Source organism: Panthera onca, chromosome D2 (assembly GCF_046562875.1).
Source record: "Panthera onca isolate mPanOnc1 chromosome D2, mPanOnc1 haplotype 2, whole genome shotgun sequence".
NCBI classification, from domain to species: Eukaryota; Metazoa; Chordata; class Mammalia; order Carnivora; family Felidae; genus Panthera; species Panthera onca.
Genome location: NC_138349.1, coordinates 71,525,776 through 71,539,034, shown reverse-complemented (window position 1 = coordinate 71,539,034; position 13,259 = coordinate 71,525,776). Strand labels below are relative to the sequence as shown.

General features: G+C 53.1%; 1 protein-coding gene across 1 annotated transcript in view; it reads left to right on the top strand.

Moving 5' to 3' along the window:
• The first annotated feature begins 2,248 nt into the window (after positions 1 to 2,248).
• The window catches only part of CD2H1orf198 (chromosome D2 C1orf198 homolog), a 30,779-nt gene continuing 19,768 nt past the window's right edge, over positions 2,249 to 13,259 (top strand). The window contains exon 1 of the mRNA XM_060642791.3: positions 2,249 to 2,638. Within this exon, the coding sequence (XP_060498774.1) occupies positions 2,297 to 2,638 (342 nt within the window). The 5' untranslated portion in view covers positions 2,249 to 2,296. The remainder of the gene's footprint in view (positions 2,639 to 13,259) is intronic.

Genomic DNA, 13,259 nt, shown 5'->3' with positions numbered 1-13,259 from the left:
CCACACCCCATATGAAACAAAGATTAGGGGGATAATGATGCTAACTATGAAACATTCATTCATTCATTTATTCATGATTCATTCAACAAATAGTCAGTGAGCACTTACTCTGAACCAGGCTTTCTTGTTCCTCGCAATAAACAAGAGAGATAAGGTTCAGTGGATTCAGGTTAGTGAACTGAGCATATACATAGCATTGACTTCAATAGAGAGAATAATAATACCAAACTCTTCTCAACCTGATGGCTTCAGAGTCATTCACATACCCTGTAACCCAGACTATTATCTGGTGGCTTTTCCCACTGCTTCAATATATTATGCTGATAACATTGTTGATAGCAATTTTTTTTTTTTTTTTTTTGAGAGAGAGAGAGAGAGAGAGAGCGAGAGCACAGGGGAGGGGCAGAAAGAGAGGGAGACACAGAATCCCAAGCAGGCTCCAGGCTCTGAGCTGTCAGCACAGAGCCCAAAGCAGGGCTGGAACTCATGAACCGCGAGATCATGCCCTGAGCTGAAGTCGGTTGCTCAACCTACTGAGCCACCCAGGCGCCCCATAGCAATAACTTTTCTCATAGATCTTGTCACACTGATGACATTCCAAAAATATCTTCTTAGGATTTCTGGGCCAGAATATGATAAGGCTACCTCACATTTAAAACAGAACTTTGCAAGTTATTTCCAGGACTGTGTTCAGAATTATCCAAGTACTACTTTAGAGGCAAAGACCGTAAGTAGCAGCTGAAATGCACATTTTTTGTTCGAAGAGTTCTAAATTCTCATCTGAGACCTGTTATTGTCTTGTACAAAACAGCAAGATGGTAAGGCGGATGAGGGCTCTGTATAATTGTAATTGTTGTGGTCTGGAACACACTTCAAAATGACAAACCTGGCCCCGCTATTGTTGCTTTTCTGCCTACGAAAACTTTCCGTGCCTCTTCAGTTTGCAAATAGCGAGCTGCTGAGAGTTCTTGTGATTTCTGAGATTCCAAAGTAAAGCCTGTCATTTATTTCATCCGTGGTTTGGGAGGAAGCAAAGACCACGCAGCCGCTCGGGGAAAACCTGTTCACGTGCAAGGGCAAGACCAAGTACAGGTGTGCTGGCCGCCGGCTCCTACACCTGTCCTGCAGTTCATTTAGGGAAAGGCACTGTGAACACTTCATTTCACGTCTCCGTCTCTTTAAGAGGAGCGGGAACTAATTTTCTTCGACCGCCCGGACTCTAGTCCTGTCTCCGCAGGTCGTCCCCTTCGGCCTCCTAGCCGCCCGCCCGGCGCCCACCCCTTCTCTGTCGCTCGTGGCGCCCGGACCCTGCCCCCGTGTCTTGGCTGGACTCCAAGAAGGCGAGGAAGATGGCTCATCAAGGAAAGGGGCAGGACAGGGATGAGGCGGCCGGTGGCTCGGTCCTGAAATCGGGCTTTCTTGGCACACGGGAGGGAGAAAACTTTCCTTTGTCAAACAAGTGACCACGTGGCGCTATGGCGGTCACCACCAGCAACCCCGTCAGACCGCGGGCCGCGGACTTGGGGGCGCGCCCGCCATCTGCTGAGCAGCCCAAGGGGAGCCCTGAAAAGTGGGGGAGCGGCAGGAAAGCACGAGAGCAATAAAGGCCCGATAGAGTGGCGTGGAGGGCGGGGTTCCGGGAGTGGGGGGCGCGGAGGGTGGGGTTCGCGAGAGGGGGCGGTGGGCAGGATCCCCGGCAGTGGGCGGGTTCGGAGGCGGGGTTCCCGTGGTGGGGCGGGCTCGGTGGGCGGGGTTCTCGGGGGTCGGGGTGGAGAGGGCGGGGTACCGCGGGGGGCTAGCGTGAGGTCGCGGGGCTCCCCCGGGCCGGGAGGGGGCGGAGCGCGGAGTACTCGGAGTTAGGGGTGCGCGGGGTTCCCAGAATTGGGCGGGCGCGGAGGGCGGAGTGCCCGAGGGCGGGGAGGTTGCGGAGGGCGGGCTCGAGAGGCAGGGTCCTCGGGGGTGTCGGGAGAGCGGGGGTACGCGGGGGTGCGAGGCGAGGGGTTTCAGGGACGGGGAGTTTGTCGGGGGGCGGGGTTCCCGGGGGTGGCCGTGCTCGGGGGGCAGGGTCCTGTCGGGTGTGCGGGAGGGCGGCGTCCCCGGGGGTGCGGGCGCGGAGGGCGATTCCCGGGGCCGCGGGGTTCCCGGGTCGGGCGGGCGCGGGGGCGGGGCTGGGGGCGGAAGGGCGCCGCGCTCGCGGGCGGGGAGGGGGCGGGGCTCGCGGGGCGGGGCTCCGGGCTGCGGGGGCGGCGCGGCGCGGGGAGGGGCGCGGGTGGGGGGAGCGGCGGGCAGGCCGGGCATGGCGTCGATGGCGGCGGCGATCGCGGCCTCGCGCTCGGCGGTCATGAGCGGGAACCGGCCTCTGGACGACCGGGAGCGGAAGCGCTTCACCTACTTCTCGTCGCTGAGCCCCATGGCCAGGAAGATCATGCAGGACAAGGAGAAGATCCGCGAGAAGTACGGGCCCGAGTGGGCGCGGCTGCCGCCCGCACAGCAGGACGAGATCATCGACCGGTGCCTGGTGGGGCCGGGCGCCCCGGCGCCCCGCGCCCCTGGGGACCCTGGGGACTCCGAGGAGCTGGCGCGCTTCCCCGGCCTGCGCGGGCCCACGGGCCAGAAGGTGGTGCGCTTCGGGGACGAGGTAGGTGCGGGCGGGGCCGGGGACCCTCTCCCCTCCCCTCGTGGCCCCTGCAGGTCGCGGGGGTCCGGGCTGGCAAGAAGGCGCGGAGATGGGAGTGGGCGCGAGGGGCGTCCCAGGGCCGGGGGCGCGGGGCTAGGGGCTCCCCAGGGGGAGTTTGAGAATCGCCGTGAGGAGGGGGTCTTTAAAGACCCTCCATCTAGACTTGCTCTGCTGGGCCTCACCGGATCCAGAGACTTCTCCGAGCCATAGGCGGCTGCTCTTAAGCGAGGCGGACCAGAGTGGAAACAGCAAGGAATTTTCAGCCAGCCAAGCCTGAGTTCTGATCCACTTTGCTACTTGGCTGTATGGCCATGGGTGACTTAACCTCCTAGAGCCTCAGTCCCCACCCCCCTTCCTGGTGTAAACCGGAGATAATGATACCCACCCCGTGCCTGCCAGGGAAGGCACTCAGAAAGTTCTATGTATTAATGTTAATATTTGTGATGAGCTGTATGGGGCAGGTGAAATTGTCAAGCAAGATAAGGAGAAGGAAGAGGTGCCTTCCAGGGTTAGGAGGCAAAACCGAAGATGTTTCCCTAAAATGTTTTCCGGGTGAGCACGCTGTGCAGCTTTGGTTTGGGGTGAGCACAGAGCCCCGTTTTTCCATCAAGAAACTACGGGATGAGTTTAAATGGGCTCCAGCAAGCCTTTGCTACATATAAGGGCATGTCTGCATCTCTGATCTGGACACTGTGCCCACACTTCTAGAGGAGAGAAACACTGTAAACCATACAGGAAAAAACTCAGGGATGCCCCCTTCTAAGTGACGGAGGCCTGGGTGTTCAGTGCCGCTTGGAAACTTGGTCTTTTTCTTTTCTTCTTTTTCTCCTTCTTTGTTTGTTCCACTGAAGCCTCTTTGGTGCCATTAGAATTGGCACTGTGGCTGGCTGGCCTTTCACACTGAACTTTTACCATGAAGGGCGAAGTCAAAAGGAGCTAGAAGTATAAAAAGAAGTATACAAATGAAACCCGCATTTGTTAAGGCTGTGAGCCTCAAGGAGGGGTGCTGCGCTTGGCAACTTTTTCGGAGGGTGTCGTGGATTGGGGAAGGAAAGGACGGCGAGTTCTAAATCTGATTTTCAGACTTGGGTGTGCTGAGACATTTATTAGTACAAAATGTTTGCGGTCATAAACCCACTTACATGTGAGGGATGTGTGAAAGGCGCTGGCACCACTGCCTTCTTCTGACTGAATTCAAAGAAAAGTCTCCATTGCACTTGAAACTCTGAAGGCTTTGCCAGGAAAAACAAGGGTGTGGTAAACTGGAGGCATGAAAATATAGGTTCAAAATGTATTTGAGAGCTGAAACATTTTCCGTGTGAAAATCCGCATGTGTATGCAAATGTTTGCAAGTGTGTGTGCTCAGGTTCGAGCGATGAAAACACATGCATTCTCTCTTTGGAAAAGTCATGAGTAAGTACATATGAGAGGAAGTAAACTTGTAAGTATTTAACAGATGTTGGAGAGTGACTGTCATTTTTCCTTAGCTTGGTGTCCGGCTAAGAATACCCGCATGCCTGCTCATCATTAAAAGGCCCTTGCCGTATAAGGGCTCAGTATCACTGATAAGGAAAGATGTGGCCAAGTTCATTTTGTGCTCCAGTTCCTTAACTGGGTACCAGACTGAGCTGTTTCTGAGTCTGTAAACCCAGTGTGATTTAAAAGCAATTGGAACTGTTCAGTGTGGGACCTGCACGCTTCTCCAGGAGCAAACCTGCCCTGCTTTTTACACTTGAACTCAGCTTTACAAAACGGGCTGGGAACGTGCCCTGACATGGCTCTGACCAACTTTAGCGCAGATGGGCAGAGAGACAGGAGACACCGAATTAGAGGAGGGGTACTTAGGAACATGGCCCGTGGGGTATTTTTGCCTGTGGTGGCTGTGTGGATTAATGGGACTAGGGGGTTTAAAATGCATTTCCCGAGACCTGGCAGGAGGTTGGCCCCAGACTAGTTGGTGGTCCAGGAGGAGAGCTGTTCATGGAGAGGGCTGGCTCCTAGACACAAGGGACGATGGATGGAGACGGGGTGGGGAGTGACCGTGGGTAGGCTGCCAGACAGAGTGGCCCAAATAGGTGACCCAGGTTTGTCCAGAAGGGCCCTAAACCAGAGTGAGTAGGGCACTCTGTCCCTTCCCACTTGATCTGTCTTCTGGTGTCCCAGGGGCCTCGGCAGCCAATCATGGAATGGGGGAGAATGCTCTCCAGGGCCCTCCAGCGTCCTACCCTCTCAACTCCCCCCCCGCACTCCCTGCCCCACATCTACAATCTACAGACAGACCTCTGATGGCTGGGTGCTTTGGGTGAATCAGCTCTCTCTGGAGCTGCTGTCTGACCCTAGACGATGAGCAGGGACTATTTTTAGTACTTCAGTGAAAGATCACTGGCCTCCTGGCTTTTGAGGCCGTTTCCTAAGGCTGAAGTAGGAGGACTCTGGGCTTTGCAGTCAGTCTTGAGTTTTGGCTCCCCCAGCTTTTTGACCAGGGTGAAATCACAGACCTCTCTGAGTTTCAGCGTTCTCACCTTTGCGATGGAAGTGACATTAACAGGATGAGTAGAGAGCAAATGTCCACGAAGGGCCTGTGGGCTTACAAGACGGTGAGAATGCCATTGACCCTTGACCAACATGGGTTTGAAGCGCGTGGGTCCATTTATATGCAGATTTTTTTCCTGATCAGCGCAGTCCTGTAAATGTGTCTTCTCTTCCTTAGGAATTTCTGCATAACGTTTTCTTTTCTCTTACTCTCTTGGAAGAATACGGTAAACACACATAACTCACGAAATACATGTTAATCGACTGCTGATGTGATCGGCAAGGCTTCTGGTCGATAGTAAGCTATTAGTTAAGTTTTGGGGGAGTTGGAAGATTACATGTGGATTTTTAACTGCACAGGTGTCCCTAACCCCGGTGCTGTTCAAGCGGCAACTGTATTAGCCAGTCTCTGTTTCCACTTACAAAAATCATTATTATGAAATAAACATATTCTTGCTGCTGCTAAGCCTGGGGTTGTCCAGTCGGGGTTGTCCAGTCAGAGTTGTCCACGTGAGAGGGAGCTCTGTCCTGGGGGGCTCTGGTGCTGTGCTTTGGGGCATGTATTTGAAGCTTTGGTTTGCTCTGTCCACAGCCTGGCCATGATGTGGCCTGTCTCCGGATCGGCGGTCACATCAGCCTCAGATTGTGCCACCCCACCCTTTCAGCTACCCTGAAAGACAAGGACATCACCTGTTTCTCTGAATACCCTGTCCCCCATTGCCAGTAACATTTTTGTATCCCACATTTTAAGTCTTATGTGACCAGCGTCTAGTCATTAGAAACCTGATTGTGTGTGTGTGTGTGTGTGTGTGTGTGTGTGTGTGTGTGTAAATATAGATAGATAGATAGGTATTTATATACACACATTTTTTTTAATGTTCATTTATTTTTGAGAGAGCATTCAACAGAGCGTGAACAGGGGAGGGGCAGAGAGAGAGGGAGACACAGACTCCAAAGCAGGCTCCAGGCTCCGAGCTGTCAGCACAGAGCCTGACATGAGGCCAGAACTCCGGAACCGTGAGATCATGACCTGAGCCGAAGTCAGACGCTTAAGTGACTGAGCCACCCAGGCGCTCTGAAACCTGATTGCATAATGATGGCCATCGATTTTGGTGGCCACGAGTATGGTCAGGGGGGACTGCTCTGTGTAGGACTGTTCAGCACTGTGGCATCTGTGTTCATTTTTACCCTCACTGTCTGTACAGAGAGAAGACCAGGGCTCAGATCCCCACCCTTGCCGGGATGACCAGCCTGGCGCAGGAGGAGATTGGCTGCCTTTGTGCATTGGCCAGGAGGGGACCCGTCAGTTTTCAGTTTTTACTTCCTTGGGACTCAATTCGGCAAATGTTTCTCAGCCTATTATGTTAGAAACTAGAGGCCCTCTGGCTTTAGGACTGCTTAGGCTGCCCGTAATTTTCACCACCTCCTTTAAAAACTCCCCCCTCGGACATATGATCTTCGTACAGTTTCCACATAAGGCCTCCAGCCCCTCCTGCCCCCCATCCTGTCCCCAAGCAGCTCCTGTCAGAGAATCTGGAGCTCCTGCTGGCGGCATACGTCTCTCCTAGCAAAAGAAACGGAGTGTCCCCAGACCTGGCTTCCATTCCGGCCGTGTCACCAGCAAGGCGACCCCTGCTCAGGGCATAGGTCTCCCTCCATGAAATGAGTGGCAGTCCTGCCTTGGAGCGACATAGATGCTGGGACATGCCCCTCTGGTCCCGTACGTGGTATGAACGTTAAGGCGTGTTTGCAAGCGGATGCCTTTCGCAGTCCGACTTCCCCTGCCATCCTTTAGCAGTAAAGTCTGGGGAATGGCTTACTCTGGGAGATGAGAGGTCTTCGTTTTAGAAGGTTTTCGAGATCACTCAGTCTGCTTCTGCTGCTTCCCGTTATCAAGTAGGGGGGAGAAAAAAAACCCAAAAGCTGAATGTTTTCGACCACTCCCAAACCCCTTGCCACCCGTCTCGCAGGATCTGGGTCACATTCTAGGCTCCACACAGGGACCCAGCAGGTAAGCCTGGAAATTTGGTGTGTTGACTTCTCCCGGACCCACTTGTGCCTCCCGCCTCGCGTAAAGTAGGTGAAGCTGGGTAGGAAGGGTGTTGCCGTGTGCCAGCCCCCCGCGACCCTGATCTGGATTTTGCACGTTGCAGAACACAGAGGTTTAGGGCCCTGGGGCCACACAGCGCCACCCCCTCTCGAACAGCTGAGCAAGACCAGCCGCTGTGGGAAGGAAGTGTCCCTCCTGGGCACCCGCCTCCGGCCCCCTCCCACAGGGATCTGGGGGCTGGCTGGCTGCCCCCTCGCCCCCCTCCGCCTTCACCTCCTTTTCTGGGGCTGAGCCTTGGCCTCCCTGACTCCCTTGACACCCCCTGCATGGCCTGCCCTTCTCGGGCCTCTGGGGGTCCATGCCTTGCCAACCCCCCCTCCCCCACCCCTCTCGCTCTTGCTCCCAGCCTTTCCCAGAAGTGATTGCGGGGGGGGGGGGGGGCTCCGAGGCCAGGGGGTCAGCATGGAACATCCCGGTTCGGCAAACCTGGTGAAGCTGCTGTCTGTGCTCAGCGTCCTCGGGGCTTTTTCCTCCTCCTCAGGGTCCGGGCTGGCCAGCCTAGGTTTTTTCTTTTTTTTTTTTGTTAAGTTTATTTATTTTTCTTAGTAACCGCAATACCCAACTTAGGGCCCGAACTCAATGACCCTTAGATCAAGAGCCACACACTCTGCTGACGGAGCCAGCCAGGCACCCCTTGCTTGTGTTTTTAAAAAAATTAACTAATTAAATTGTTACAAAATACGTAAAATCGTGTACCTGTACGTTACTGTTAAGAAATCCAAACCATGCAGGAGCAGCATTGTGAAGCGGTTGGTAGTGTCCTTCTAGAACTTTCCTCAAGTACTAACACCTTCATCAGGTTTGAGGTTGGATACGTGATGGCCTGACAGCGGACCCGTAACGTGCGCGGACCCCTCTGACCCTTCCCCTCGAGCAGTTTGGTCTTTTCTTGTTTCAGCCTTTGGCAGAAAATAAAAAATAAGAAACTAAAAAAATAAGGGGGAAATCTGAGAGTTGCTTTCTCAGTATTTGGGATTTGTTCTTTAAGGAAGGTGGAATGTGTAATTACGATTCCCACCTTCTGTCTGGTAGAGCCATGCATTTTTTAGAAAAGATGACAGGGTCCACGTGGCTTTTCGCATCCTGGGACCTGGGTTTCTGTGCCCCGGCTCTGGGCAGGAGTTGAGAATGTGGCCCTGAGTTCAGATCCGTTTCCTGGGCTGCGAGGGGGAGGCTGCTGGGCCTCCGCTGCACGCCTCCCCTTTGGGAAGGTTCTTTGCCGGGATTAGCACCTGGCCTGCTACCCCACGTAGGAGAGGAAGGGTACTGAGCAGGTGGGCCCTGGGAGCTAAGGGAGCCTGTGGTCCTCTCCCTGGCTCCTGTGGCAGGGTGTGCAGGGAAGGGGTGGGGCAGAGCTGGGAAGCATGTGGGCAGGTCTGGAGTCCTGTCTCATTGACAGGAGTCATTTTCACAATCTCAAGAGAGTCCTTTAATTCTGGAGAAGAAAATCCTTTTGTTTTTGTTTTTGTTTTTTTTAAATAATAAAGACCAGACCTGTCTTTTTTTTTAAATGTTTTAATGTTTATTTATTTTTGAGAGAGAGAGAGAACAAGCTGGGGAGGGGCAGAGAGAGAGGGAGACACAGGATCTGAAGCAGGCTCTGTGCTGACAGCAGAGAACCCGACACTGGGCTCGAACTCAGGAACCATGAGATGATGACTTGAGCCGAAGTCGGATGCTTAACACACTGAGCCACCCAGGTGCCCCTAGACCTTTCTGTCTGTTGCCTTCAAACTCTCTTCCACCTCCCCCTGCTCGCATTACCGCCATGGCACCCAGCTTTCATGTCTGACTTTGTATTCCCTGTGGAACCTGCCTGCTAGTTCAGTCCTAGCTGCCTTTCTGTTGTGGGGACTGCAGTTTTGTCCTTGCGTTTATGGAAACCCTTCTATCTCAGCAGAGTTAAATATATGACAAGTCAGAGGGAAAAGCATCGATTCCATAAATAGATAAATAATGGTCCCTAAAAAGAAGGCGTTGGTTGAAAAAAAGGGCATATTTTAATCGTTCTTCTTCCTCACTCCCCTGTTTTGTTTTTTTTTTTTTTAAAGTAAACTTTGTTTTCTAGAGCAGTTTTAGGTTGAGAGCAAAACTGAGCAGAAAGTAGAGATTTCTTGTATTCTCCCTGCCCCACGTACACACAGCACCTGCACCGCCCCCCCCCCAACAGCCCCGCTCAGAGTGGTGCACCTGTTACCTTGGATGAACCCGCACTGATGCATCAGCATCCGCCAGAGTCAGTATTTTACATCGGGGCTGACTCTTGGGAGCGTTCAGTGGGTCAGGCCAAACGTATGACAACACGTAGCCATCATACGGCATAGTTTACCGCCCTAAACATCCTGTGCTCCGCCCGGTCATCCCTCCCATCCCCACGCCCCGCTCTCGGTACTGTCTCCATAGTTTGGCCTTTTCCAGAATGTCACGTAGTTGGAGCCGTAGAGTCTGTAGCATTTTCAGATTGGCTTCTGTCATTGAGTAATACGCGTCGCAGGCCCTTTCACAGCTTGATAGCTCATTTCTTTGTAGCGCCGAATAACAACCCATTGTCTGGGGGAACCGCGGTGTACTTATCATGCACCTGCTGAGGGACATCTCCGTTGCTTCCAAGTCTTGGAAATTACGAGTGAAGCTGCTGTAAACATCCGCGTGCCGGTTTCTGTGCGGATGTAGGTTTTCAACTTGTTTGGTTGCATACCACGGAGTGGGATTGTCTCACCCGCTTCTACCGTGCTGCTGCTGACACGGAACAGCTCCCCAGGGACAATGTGCTCCGTGCTGGATGTGCCGGGAAGCCCAGACCACGTGACATCACTAGAGGGCCGCAACAGTCAGCGACAGAGGGGAGTTTCTGTCCCCTTCTCCAGGCTCTGCCGGCTGAGCCTGATTTCTCCGACCTGTGGTATCTCACAGTTTAAATTTTTTACCTTTAAGTCAAGATGCCACCATCTGTCAACCAGAATCTCCTCTAATTTAGGGACTTCAGGAGCACAGTGACGACGTGTGGTTCCAGTGAGCACCTTGCCACGTTCCGGGATCCTGACACTGCTTTTGAATTACTCAAGGAGCACATCTATTTCTGGGATGCTCGGTGGTTGGGATTCTAACTCCCGTCGGCACTGAAATTGAGCCAATCGTGCACCGTGTTCTTACATTCTGAGGACGTTCTGACTCCAACAAATGAGAGTGTTTCGTCCGTAACGGTTGCATACTTCTCGTAGGTATGCAACAGCGTCGTTAGAAATGCAGCCGCACTCGTTTCGTAGGTCATCTTTGAATGCATATGGAGGAATAAGGGAACGAATGTTTTCAAATGCGAATTGCATTATGCTGGAGCCTTGCAGCATATCAGGAGACTGTTCATTTGCCTCGGGTGATTATACTAATGCGCAGAGCCCTGATCTCGCCTTGCTCCAGAGTAGGATGGGAGAGAGCTGGCCCAGAAGCCCCGGGCTTCTCGTGAGAGCAGCTTGAACCCTGGGTGGGTTTGGGAGGAGGTCCTGTCTGGGGATGATGAGAGCCACCTGGCAGTAGTGACCGAGGGCACCGCTGCCCGTGGTGTGGACTGGGCAGACAGAGGCGGGCCCCTGCGCCCCGGAGGTCCGCAGGCACGGGCAGCCTGGGGTGGCCCTGCGGCCAAACGCTCACGATGTGCGGGGAGCCTGGTGTCTCATGGCGAGCGGAACCAGGTAAGCCGCCCCGTGGAACGGCGACATTAGAATTACCTAGGGAGTTGTTAGCGTTGTAAAACTGGGGCAGATGGGACCTACAGGTTCTGCCGGTTGTAACAGCACCCTAGGGGATGCCAATTTACAGTCAGGCCCGGGAACGGCTGGGGTACAGGCCCCCTCGAGAGCGTCTGGAGTCTGGTGTCTGTGATCGGGGCCTGCATGAACCCCAGGCACATGGGAAGGAGCCATTCCCATCGAATACCTGGGACAGGTGTGCCTGCCACAGAGAGGGTGCAGTTTGTTCGGGCCAAGGTGGCAGACAGGCCCCCAGCCTTCAGAGAGGCCCAGGGTGTAGCCTAGACCTCCCAAGTGCTGCAGGGTCTCGGAAACGGTTTTTCAGATGTTCCAGGAAAGGTGCGGCTTCCTGTCTGCTGGCCCCTAGTGGCCTGGCCTTGTGCGGTGGGAGATCAGAGGCCACCTCAGATAGCCCGTGCCTCCGGGTCGGCCTCCTTCTTAGGGTGGGCCTGTAGAGGACCTAAGGGACACCCAATGCAGACAGTGCTGTCCACAGGTGCCATCGGCCCCACACGCTTGAGACGCAACGATAAAATTCACTGGCCCTGAAAGCAGAAAGAAAGTTACAAAAGAATAAATGCTCAGTAGTGTCTAACCCGGTTCATTAAGAGGAAAGGTTGATATTTGTAAAATTTCACCATACTTGAAGTCAATTTTAAGTCCAGAGTTTCTCATTCCGGAATAATTTTAGAATAGTCATGACTTTCACAGAGAAATCATTCTCTGACCACGACTTTTAACCCGAAGACCATAGGTAGTAGCCAGAGGCACCACGGTAATTAATTAGGAAGTGATGAGTTTTGAGCATTCTTGACTTTTGTAGGGTTTTTTTTTTTTCAGGGGGGACATTTTTTTTTTTTGAAAAACAGATTTTATTTTTTAGAGATAGGTTCTTAGCAAAACGAGTGGAAAACCCCTCCCTCCACACGTGCACAGCCACCCCCCCACTGTCAACATCGGCCGCCAGAGTGGAACGTTTTTTACAGTGGATGAGCCTGCTCGACACGTCGTCGTTGCCCAAAGCCTGTGGTTGACATTGGGGTTTATTCTTGATGGGGCACATTCTGTAGGTTTTGAGAACAGGATCCATCGCTACAGTATATGGTATGGAGTGTTTTCATTGCTCTTAAATCCTCTGCGCTCTGCCCTCTCTCGAACTCCAGCAACCACAGGTCTTTTTACTGTCTTTGTAATTTTGCCTTTTCCAGAACTCATACAGTTGGACTCATCTAGTACGTAGCCTTTTCAGATCTCTTTATTGTGGGAGAATATACATAACATAAAATGGACCCTTCTAACCATTTTTAAGTATACGTTTAGTATATTCGCACTGCTGTGCAGCCATTAGCACTCTCCGTTTCTAGAACTTTACCATCGCCCGTCAGAAACTCCGAATCCAGGGCTGCTTGGGCGGCTCAGTCGGTTAAGAGTAACTCTTGATTTCCACTCAGGTCATGATCTCACAGTTCGTGGGATGGAGCCCTGCGTCAGGCTCTGCACTGAAAGGGTGGTGCCTGCTTGGGATTCTCTCTCTCCCTCTCTCTCTCTCTCTCTCTCTGCCTCTCTCTCTCTCAAAATAAGTAAACATTAAAAAAAAAAAAAAGAAACTTTGAATCCTTTAAACAATGATTTCCCATTCCAGCTGCCCCCCTGGTGAGCTCTATTCTCCTTCCTGTCTCCGTGAATTTGCCTCGTCTGGGTACCTCAAATAGCTGGCATATGACATCTGCCCTTGGGTGACTGGCACGTTCATTTAGCAGAATGTCTTCAGGATTCATCCAGGTTGTAGCCTGATTCAGAATTTCCTTCCTTTTGAAAGCTGAGTAGTATTCTGCTACCGGATGTGTTTGTCCCATTTTGTGTGTTCATCTGTTGACGGACGTTTGCGTTGTTTTCACGTTCTGGCTCCCGCGCACGTAACTCGGCCGTGCGTACCGGTGTTCGAGCATCTGTTCAGGTGGCTGCTTCGTGAGATCATGATCTGAGCCGAAGTCAGATGCTTAACCGACTGAGCCACCCAGGCGCCCCTAATTCTTTTAATAATAGCAATGGCTGGGGCGCCTGGGTGGCTCAGTCAGTTGAGCGGCCGACTTCGGCTCAGGTCATGATCTCGCGGCCCGTGAGTTCGAGCCCCGCGTCGGGCTCTGTGCTGACTGCTCAGAGCCTGGAGCCTGTTTCAGATTCTGTGTCTCCC